General features: G+C 40.4%; 1 protein-coding gene across 1 annotated transcript in view; it reads left to right on the top strand.

Annotated features, from left to right (window-relative positions):
* LOC111976553 (E3 ubiquitin-protein ligase MIB2-like) overlaps window positions 1-11611 on the top strand; it is an 84301-nt gene that overhangs the window by 24316 nt on the left and 48374 nt on the right. Inside the window, 1 exon segment of the mRNA XM_024005475.2 lies at window positions 2281-2452. Within this exon segment, the coding sequence (XP_023861243.2) occupies window positions 2281-2452 (172 nt within the window).

Raw genomic sequence — 11611 nt, forward strand, 5'->3', positions numbered from 1 at the left:
CCGTCCAAAACATGAGGTGAAAACATTATGCTTTGGGGTTTTTTCTGCTAAGGGGACAGGACAACTTCACCGCATCAAAGGGACGATGGACGGGGCCATGTACCGTCAAATCTTGGGTGAGAACCTCCTTCCTCAGCCAGGGCATTGAAAATGGGTCGTGGATGGGTATTCCAGCATGACAATGCCAAAACACACGGCCAAGGCAACAAAGGAGTGGCTCAAGAAGAAGCACATTAAGGTCCTGGAGTGGCCTACCAGTCTCCAGACCTTAATCCCATAGAAAATCTGTGGAGGGAGCTGAAGGTTCGAGTTGCCAAACATCAGCCTCGAAACCTAATGACTTGGAGAAGATCTGCAAAGAGGAGTGGGACAAAATCCCTCCTGAGATGTGTACAAACCTGGTGGCCAACTACAAGAACGTCTGACCTCTGTGATTGCCAACAAGGGTTTTGCCACCAAGTACAAGCCATGTTTTGCAGAGGGTAAATACTTATTTCCCTCATTAAAATGCAAATCAATTTATAACATTTGTGACATGCATTTTTTCTGTTTTTTTTTGTTATTCTGTCTCTCACTGTTCAAATAAACCTACCATTAAAATTATAGACTGATCATTTCTTTGTCAGTGGGCAAACGTACAAAATCAGCAGGGGATCAAATACTTTCCCCCCTCACTGTAAGTGAAATAATCTGTCTGTAAACAATTGTTGGAAAAATTACTGGTGTCGTGCACAAAGTAGATGTCCTAACCAACTTGCCAAAACTATAGTTTGTTTACAAGAAATTTGTGGAGTGGTTGAAAAACAAGTTTTAATGACTCCTGTGTATGTAAACTTCCGACTTCAACTATATATATATATATGGGGATACAACCATCCCAGCTCTGCAGATTTTGCTGCGAAGAGACAGAATCATTAGATAATTTGTTTTGGTAATGTCCACATGTAGCTTGTTTTTGGTCGCAGGTTCAGGAATGGCTGAAGAATTGCAACATTTACCTGGAGCTAACTCTGTAAATTGCACTGCTGGGTGATTTGAAAAGTTTATAGTCAATCGATCAATAATATAATACTTTTAGAAGAAAAAAATCTTTAATTTACAATCTGTAGAAACTATGAGAATAGAAAGGTTCAGAACTTGTGTGAAACATGGAAATCAAAACTGGATGGTGTTAAGAGATAGATGGGAAGGGTTGAGTGGAGCTGAAAGGGGAGACTAAAAACAACAAGATAACTAATGTAAAATATACTGGTCCGTAAAATGTTTATAGGTTCAGAACTTTTGTGAAACAGCACAGTTAAAAAGTATATTGCAAATAGAAATCAAAACTGGATGGTCTTCAGACATAGATGGGAGGGGTTGAGGGTAGCTGACAGAGGGGATCAAAATGAAAAAAAAGTGAACTATTGTCAAATGCATTGTGTCTGTAAAATGTATATAGTATGACTAAGCTGGAAGTAGAAGCCTAAGTGTTGTTGTCCATTGATTTACTCCAATTAGGGGAAGGGTGGTAGGATTAGGGGAACATAATACAGGAACATATAAAAACAGGATGACCCTGAGCTCAATTTGGAGTGTCATAGGAAATGTCTGAATACTTACGTAAATAGGGTATTTCTGTTTTTTGTTTTTTTTATAAATGTGCAAAAATGTCTAAACCTGTTTTCTCTTTGTCATTATGGGCTATTGTATGTAGATTGATGAATGAAAAAACGAATGTAATAATTTTTWGAATAAGGCTGTAACGTAACAAAATGTGGAAAAAGGGAAGGGGTCTGAATACTTTCCAAATGCACTGTATCTAATGTATTGTTTGTATATCATTTGTTATTTTTAGGTATTGGTCTCATCTTTGTGACTCAAGCAAGGTTCCTCAAGCTCATGTTTACTTACCATCGCAGAGCAAAGGGCATCTCTCTCCATCTCCATTTCTCTTGACTCAAGCAGGAGACAGGCAATACAGCCCTGTTTTAGAATCGGCTGTATTAGAATTTAATGCCAAGTGCTAATGCAGGATTCATCTGCATTTTGCTCCATTAAAACAGAATTGTTCTACCTCAGAAGTCAATAAGGCTTCAATTAATGTAGCGAAAGCAAAGAGAAGGAGAAGGAGAAGGAGAGTGAGAAGGGGGAGGAAGATCAGCATTTCTCGTCATCTGTCATCAGTCAACTCTTCTCATTTGCTGTACTTTGAACTAATTCTGGACTGGCTTGTCTTAACCTCCTTCAACCTCGCTCTGACTTTCTCGCTCTTTCTCTTTCCCCTTTTCTCTGTCTCAGGTGTGCGCCACTCCAACATCATCTGTGACAGCTGCAAGAAGCATGGCATCATGGGGATGCGCTGGAAGTGCAAGGTGTGCTTTGACTACGACTTGTGCACGCAGTGCTACATGAACAACAAACACGACCTGGGCCACGCATTTGAGCGCTATGAGACAGCCCATTCCCAACCGTGAGTACCATGCCCCCCCCCCCCCCCCCAAACTCTCCATTCCTTCGAAACCCTATCTCCAGATTCACTTGGGTTGATTTGTATTAAAATTAGCTTCAAAATACAGTGTGTGATTTGCTGAATTTGATTACAATTTGTTTTACTTTTCAAATAATAACTTGTGCCAGATTAATTTGAAAGGGACCGTTCTAATTGTCCCTGTGTCCCCGACTCCCCTAAGTTGATTCCCATTGTCTGCTCTGCCCGCCTTCTCTAATTAAGTGATCATGCCAGAGATTTGCCGATCTTTGGAGGATATATTGGCATGGCTGTCGTCGAGGGCCGGAAAACCGTGCCAATATATCCTCCAAACAATGGCTTCGAGGGCATTATCACTTTTATACAAGTATGTGAATTATCCCCTCCTCTCTCCTCATCCAGTCTTCTGTATCAGTTCACAGTAAAGCGATGTGGAACCGATACAGGCACTGTCTGAATGTCAGCTGGGTGGACAGTTCCCTTTATAATATTGGGTGATACTCATGGCACACTGAATTTAAAATGGGGCACAGAATTCTTCTACTAGTCCACCAGTGAAGAGCCAGCTCAAACCCCTGTATTCCTTTGTGTGCTCGCTGGTGAGTGTGTTTCTGGGCTTCACTGGTGGATTTCTCCATTCATGTAGTATAATACACTTAGTATTACACAGACACGGGCTGATCATCTGGCCAGGAGCTAAAACTCAAAATGGGAGAACGACACTTAAGCAAATATGTTCCATGATGCCAAGCAGAATACTGTTGGCCAATAGTACAGTAATTCCTTATGTGGAACCGATTCCCTCTTATCTGTGATCGGCACACATTTCATCGCATAATTAGTTTCCTCAAATGAGTGAAGCCTTTTGGAGATCATTGCGAAAGACATTAGGTGAAGATAGAGGAACTGTGTCAGAGAACAAGCTTACCAACCCTTCAATGGCTGTATGCCCCTGCTGCTTAGGTTTAGGGCTATTCAATTAAAACTGGTTGTTCTGTTCTTAGGGTTAGAGTAGCCTGAACTACTGAAAAGTTCAGTCTTCATCTTGAAAAAAAAAAAAAAAACAATAAGCAGTTTGGATAGTAGGACCCCCGGTTTACATTTTAACGAGAGAATAGATCAAATGTATTTGACACTGACGGCCAGCTCTCATATTCTGTACCAGGGTTCAGTACTGCAACTAAAACAGTCGCATTTGCAACTGTTTGACTTGGCAGTGCAACACACATTTTTATTTGGTCGCAAGGGTGCCAGCAAACATTTTTTTTACCTGGTCATGTTCGTTTTTGGATCACAATTTGCTCTCTTTATCATGTTTTATTCAAACAGTAATGTGCAATTGACCAAAAATTAACCCAACTTTATGAAGCGTCAGAGATCGACTTACAGGGGAGGTCGATCATCCCCATCAGTGGGCCAGTGAAAGAAATATTGCAATAATGCTATTTTTAACCTAGGCTATATAATTGAGCAACTCAATGAAGAACGACAGCGGTAGGAAAGATGTTCCAAGTTATGAGGCAAGAATGGGTATGCAAACCAGGTATTTAAAAAGTTATAAGTCTTGGTTGAATATTTGCGATGTACAATTCAGTCATCATGGAATGGCGTACTTTTGAAAATCATACATTTCCTCTTGGTTATTTGATCTTTTGAAAAGTCATTGAAGTTATGGTAGCTGATTTAGAAGTTCTACTGCTCCAATATAATTATTCATGTTTTCATTCTGATCCGTTTTAATGAGAGATGAAGGCACTTTCATTTGTTTCCTGCCGTTTCAATTGACGGGTGTTTTTTCTGTAGGCTATTACAACAAATATACAATCTTGGTCCTTGGAAAATACAATTAAGTGCTTGAAAATGTCCTTGAATTTGACCCTGTAAAGGCTACTTGCTCAGCCTGTAAATGAAAGGTAATATATTCTTAAAACTATGAAAGCATAATTTGCTTTCCTGTCAGCTCTTGACCCGGGCCAGTATTTTTTTCATTCGAGCCAGTAGCTTTCAGTTGGCATTGGACCGGTGTGACACTGGCAAATTTACCTGAATGTCGAGCCCTGATGTGTGCAGTGCGCGTAGGGCCTATATGGCTACCACTTTGTGTAGCTGTTAGCGATGCTAATGATAACAGTTTTCAGGCAGATTGAAAGGTAATTTAAAGGTAACTACAAAGTAGCCTATGTCTACCTGGCATAATCATAATTATTTGCATCAATCCAGTGACCATTTTCTTTTGAAAATTCCATCACAAGTGTGCTATAGAAACACTGCTGGCCAAACACAACTGTCTGGCTGGTGCACACCTGAATTAAAGGGTAACTACAAAACAACAAAGAATATGGTTTAAGCATTGTTATGGACTTCGAACATCCCATTTTGAGAGTGAAAACCTGTAAAAACTGGGGGAAATATATATTTTTTTGTGTTATCGTTTTGGTATCATGTATCGTTTTTCCAATTCTGCCCTCTGCAGGATTTCGCAGGAAAGAACACATGGCACTTTGAAATTGGCAATAAATACATTTAGCACTTTATCTTAACAGTCTCTTTTCTTTGCTGTCACAGTAAATATATCAAAATCAATGTAAGAACACAAGGACATGCTCATTTAAAAGATGGCAAAAATAGTAGGTGCCACCAGTGTAAAAGGTTAGTGTAGAACCCTATGTGTACAGTACAACAGTGGTTCCCAACCAGGGGTACTAGGACCTCTATCCACAGGGAGTACTTGAGAATACTCATGAGACCATAGGCCTACTGGTAAAATGCACATGAGGGGGTACTTCTGGGGGCAGAGCAAAATTCAGTTGGTGGTACAATAACCACAAATTTTGGGAACTACTGCAGTACAATACAGTCTGACAGAGACTCCTTCCCCCTCTCACTTCGACTCCCACCTCAGTTTCTCTACGGTATTGATTAAACATTGGGCATGTATGCTGTTTGGCTCAGCAACGTCCTTCATTAGAAGAGAGCCCTTCAGACAGTCCTCAGGATGGATGGCTCTGCTGTTCCTGGAGACTTCAGGCCAAGAACAGTGGCCAGTGCTTTCTTAGTGGAATGCAGGGATTCATCCCACTCACTTGATCGAGTAAAGATACATTTAGTAGATTCAGTGACAGGATGCTTGCCATTTACTCATTTCTCTTATTGTGGTAAATGTGATTTGATTAATGTTGTTTGGTTTTTAAAATGTTCAAGGTTGTTTGATTTAAACTTAAAGGTAATTACTTTGCGTTATCACATAAAGAGATGGGCTACATCTGGAGTGAAAAAGTTATAAGGTCGAATTTATACTTAACTCTTTATTTGAAACAAAGTAGTTAAGTCTGGACTTGAAGGCCTGAAAGCTGTCCAGAGAGTAAACACAAGGCCAAATGTTTTATTTCTGGCCTTTGAAAACACTAGTGGACAGCAGTGTGTCCCATAAGTCCCATCGTCTTATTGGTCTTGTTATTTGCAGGTTGTTTACAAACTACTCAACCCCAGAGTAGGACTTACGCTAGCTACCTGATGAGACTGCAAAACTACCTTTTTAAAATATTTATCCTCTACTTATTACAAGTAAGGAGATTGATACATATGCTGGGTGTGGTGATGGGATAGTAGTAAACACACAGACCACCACGCTGCCACTTTGTGGTGAGGGAAATAAAAGCCTATTATTTAGTTAGTTCACTATTGATGAAATTACTCCCACACACACACATTAACTTCTCTATATTAACAAACAGTACAGACAGGTAAAGGCAAATGCAGGATTAGATATCTCAGTAGTTGAGTCCTGTACATGAATGATAATGGAGGTTTTGAAATGGGGGGATTTGGCCCAAAATGGCTGATGGTCAACACACGTTTAGTGTGTGTGGTCCATGCAGGGAATTGTTTGAATACGAAGTGGTTCTTTTGGAGGGATCTCTGTCACTCCAATACTAACACGTTATTAATCTGACCCATCTCTCTGACCCATCTCTCTGAGCCATCTCTCTGAGCCATCTCTCTGAGCCATCTCTCTGAGCCATCTCTCTGAGCCATCTCTCTGAGACATCTCTCTGAGACATCTCTCTGAGACATCTCTCTGAGACATCTCTCTGAGACATCTCTCTGAGACATCTCTCTGAGACATCTCTCTGAGACATCTTTAAGTAATGGAGTATTTAGTCTTAAGTGGAATGAAAGAATGTGACTCAGCTGAAGTCAGTTGGCCTGCAGTGATGTGATGGACCCTTTAGACATCTCTGGCCTTGGCTAGAGAGGACATACAGTAACGTGATGAATGGAGGGCAGACGTGACGAGGAAAACCACTGAGTGAACAGACGGGCTCTTACGCAACCCTCATCCCGACAGAACATTCATTAAGATGAATCTACTAATGTGTTCCCGCCATTACCACTGAGGATTTGGAGAAACTAATCTCACGTGGACAGTTTTACTTCTTGGTAACTGAGATGAGGAGAAATGGATGATACAAAGAGCCATTGATGGTCTTTCTCAGTTCTGTTTAGGCCTCGCTACTTAGCCTAATTCAGACACTTATGCCTTTTGTAGTCACACAGCTCATGTGGTAGAGCAGACGTCTTTAGAGAAACCCACTGAGTCGTAATTAGTTTATTTGAACTATGAATCCCATTGGCGTTGTTTTGAATTCGCTAGATTGGTGTCAAGCAGGAGGCTGAGTCGGTTTCAGTTCTCCTTTGACCAAATATGCCATATGCACGAAATATAGCCAGTCATTTYTATTTCTASAKCTCATCATACCAAAACTCAWCCATAKTTCATTAGATCACGCCATTAGCATTTTAGACATACTTACACATACAACATTCCATCTTTACTGTACAAGATTACGAAACATTGCACTCGTCCGTTGCAATAAGCATATGCGTATAAGGTTTCATTATGAATCCAACAGTTTATTGATCAGCCTGGTCTCATAGTAAATCGGGACACTCAAGTTCGTTTTGATATGTCACGTTTGGTATGGTTATAAAAGACCGAAGGTTAATTAAGGCAAAAACAAAAGGAGGGTGGTTGGTCGGGGTGTATGTATAACGCGAACGTATAGCAACAATTTTAGCTAACCCTTCCCCTAACCTTAACCCCTAGCTAACGTTAGCCAGCTAGTTAACGTTAGCAACCTAGCCACATAGCTAACGTTAGCCACAACAAATTGGAAATCGTAACATATCATACGTTTTGCAAATTCGMAACATATTGTAAGTTGTGCAAGTTTGTAATGCAGTGCATTCAGAAAGTATTCAGACCCCTTCAGTTTTTCCACATTTTGTTACGTTACAGCCTTATTCTAGGAAATACAGGAGTAGATCAAGGTAGGGAAATGGTGAATAAATTAGTCAAAAGTTTATATCCAACCAGTTGATCACAATTCTGGTTTAGATGTACTTTTGATGTCATTCATTACACACAGTGAAGATACATTCAACAGAACATTGACTGTTGCTGCTCCAAGACCCAGCTCTAAAGCAAAGGGGAAAAACATAATATGAAAGTAACGCCCGCAACCCCTCGTTCTTCTTCATGCTTGTTATGCATGGGGCAAAACACAACAGAGCCCCTCTATACAGAGCCTTCAGAAAGTACTCACACCCTTGACTTTTTCCACATTTTGTTGTGTTACAGCCTGAATTTAAAATGAATTCAATTGAGATTTKTTGTCACTGGCCTACACGTAATACCCCATAATGTCAAAGTGGAATTATGTTTTAAATTGTTTTTACAAATTAATTAAAAGCTGAAATGTCTTGAGTCAATAAGTATTCAACCCTTTTGTTATGGCAAGCCTAAATAAGTTCAGGAGTGAAAGTTTGCTTAACAAGTCACATAATAAGTTGCATGGACTCACTCTGTGTGCAATAATAGTGTTTAAAATTATTTTTGAATGACTACCTCATCTCTGTACCCCACACGTAAGGTCCCTCAGTCGAGCAGTGAATTTCAAACACTGATTCAACCACAAAGACCAGTGAGTATACAGTGAATGTTCCTGAGTGGCCTAACAGTTTTGACTTAAATCTACTTGAACATCTATAGCAAGACCTGAAAATGGTTGTCTAGCAATGATCAACAACCAATTTGACAGAGCTTGAAGAAATTTGAAAAGATAAATGGGCAAATGTTGTGCAATCCAGGTGTGGAAAGCTTTTAGAGATTTAACCAGAAAGACTCACAGCTATAATCGCTGCCAAAGGTGATTCTACAAAGTATTGACTCAGGGGTGTGAATACTTAGGTAAATTAGATATTTCTGTATTTAATTTTCAATATATTTGCCAAGATTTCAAAAAACATGTTTTCCCTTTTTCATTATGGAGTATTTAATCAAGTAAAGTCAAATTGTATTTGTCACATGCGCCGAATACAACAGGTGTAGACCTTACAGTGAAATACTTACTTACAAGCCCTTAACCAACAATACAGTTTTAAGAATATACAAAAACAAAGTAAGAGATAAGAATAACAAATAATTAAAGAGCAGCAGTAAATAACAATAGCAGGGCTATATACAGGGGGTACCCGTACAGAGTCAATGTGTGGGGGCATTGGTGTCGAGGTAATATGTACATGTAGGTAGAATCCATTTTGAATTCAGGCTGAAACACATTAAAATGTGGAATATGTCAGGGAGTATGAATACTTTCTTGAGTGAGTGAGTGAGTCCTCAGTGATGTCATCCAAAGCACTACAGTCTGTCTCGCGTCTCATAAGACCTGGTCCGTCTTAAGAAAAATGCAGGCATTCAATCTGTCCCAAACTGATATTGGGGGAGCCAAGAAGTTGGCTGGCTTCCATGATGATGCTTTATTTTACTGATAATTTGTGATGGAGGGATTGGATCTGGGCTCAGCAGCACAGCTAATGGGATTCATTTAATGTCAGAGACCGAGAGAGTAGCCGAGCAGGTGGCTCAGCTGAGGGCTTAAAGCAGAGAGAGAGCCACTGTTAGGCACACACTGCCATGGGGTCGGGGGGTTCTTATCGAGTAGTACAGGCCTTGCATTGCCAGAGTTTTGCTGTATTGTAATTAACCCACTTAATAATGGGATTAGCATGTTAGCAGAATGTCATGTAAATTCTAATCAAGCAAGGGAGAAAAGACTTTCAATTTCTTCAAACAATCAACCTTTAATATCGATTTAATTATTGCAATAATGGATCTGGTCAACGACCACCCATAGGTGATCATTGAGAGCCCAATAATACAGAAAACGCAAGAGGTTTATATAGAAACCCCAAAACTGCTTAGTCATGGTTGGTTCCACCCCTCCCCAGCAGATCGGGGCATCATAAGCTACTGTGGTTTCTTCTTTGRCTTATGCCTTGTGACCAAGTTACTCAGAAGCAAAGATGATTGGAAACAATACAGGTCTATTCTGTTCCTCAAGTTTATCTCTATCCCATGTCCTTAACTACARGCCCAGACCAGCTGCGGTGAGTGAACGTGGAAGAGAGGAACCATCCCTGAGGCGGGGGAAGTGGTGAAACTATCTTGTAGTTTCAACCCTCCATATGTGCACAGCAATATGCCGCCTTTATTCCTTTAAGCAGAGAGCTCTTTACGATCACTAAGCTCCTATACTAAGCTCCTATTATGAAGCTACAGATAATTATATAGGTACATCTAATAGATCCTGCAAATACATGTTTTTTCCCTCACAAGTCTCACGTTCCTCCTCATTGAAGTGTGTTATAAGGTAATTAATAGTGGCTGAGTGTGAATACAGATTTGGGGAAGTGAGGTGGATGTGCTGTGATTTTCCTTAATACAGGATGTTCATTACTATGTATGTGTGCCCAGTCTGTGATCATCTGGATAGAGGCTGGGTCATCTGGATACTCTCTAATAATGTAGTCACATGTGAATGTGTTTTGTAGAGTGTTTTGTCACGTGTGTGTGTGTGTGTGTGTGTGTGTGTGTGTGTGTGTGTATAATAACCAAGTGTTCACAATGACATGTTTGGTCACCGTTGTTCATGGTAAGTGGTGTGTATCGTCTTGCCGTGTTTGTGTAGGTTATTGCGTGTTGACGGTGCCCTGTGCAGCATATGGGTGTCCATATGTTTACTGAGGGGGGGGTGGAAACGCAACAACAACTTCGCGGTTGGCTAATCGTCTCCCGCACACACACACACACACAGATGCAGAGGCCCTGTCAAGTAGGCTCAGTTTAATCCTTATCCTGCATATCTGGCAATTCAGCACCTCTCTACCTCCTACTGGTCATGTTTCAGCTCACCACATCCTCTATCTCAGAGAGACCGTTGGTCAGGCAGGATTAGACGTCCAGGTCCTTTTAAAGAGCTGCTCGCTCTCTCTCTCAAAGTATAAGTGTTTAACAGCGACAACACCAACAACAGTAATATGTCAAAATAGTTGCTGTCTTCACTAATGCCATCTGTACCATTCAAGCATCATTATATTTACTCTCTACTAGATCTGTTTTGGATAGTTCTGCCCACCCCCCCACCCTTTACATATTTTGCCCAATGGTATCTAGACCCATAAATTCCTTAAAGTGGTGTTTTTAATCTGGCTAAAATCTATTGTTTAAAGCAGCCCATTAACAACCTCCACCCTAATCTACCAACTCAGGAAATCCTGCTGTATAAGCCAGCATTGTTTTATTCAGGTCTTATCCCCACCGCATCATCATCTTTGCATMGAATTTTCTGAAAATCATGTTGCGTACCAACCCTTTCACCGCCTGTGGCCGTACACAGTAAACACAGTGTCTACAGCAAAGGCCTACAGTTGAAGTCGGAAGTTTACATACACCTTAGCCAAATACATTTAAACTCAGTTTTTCACAATTCCTGACATTTAATCCTAGTAAAAATTCCCTGTCTTAGGTCTGTTAGGATCACCACTTTATTTTAAGAATGTGAAACGTCAGAATAATAGAGTGATTTATTTCAGCTTTTATTTCTTTCATCACATTCCCAGTGGGTCAGAAGTTTACATACACTCAATTAGTATTTGGTAGAATTGCCTTTAAATTGTTTAACTTGGGTCAAACATTTCGGGTAGCCTTTCACAAGCTCCCACAATAAGTTGGGTGAATTTTGGCCCATTCCCCCTGACAGAGCTGGTGTAACTGAGTCAGGTTTGTAGGCCTCCTTGCTC

Source organism: Salvelinus sp. IW2-2015, linkage group LG17 (genome assembly GCF_002910315.2).
Source record: "Salvelinus sp. IW2-2015 linkage group LG17, ASM291031v2, whole genome shotgun sequence".
In the NCBI taxonomy this organism is placed as follows: Eukaryota; Metazoa; Chordata; class Actinopteri; order Salmoniformes; family Salmonidae; genus Salvelinus; species Salvelinus sp. IW2-2015.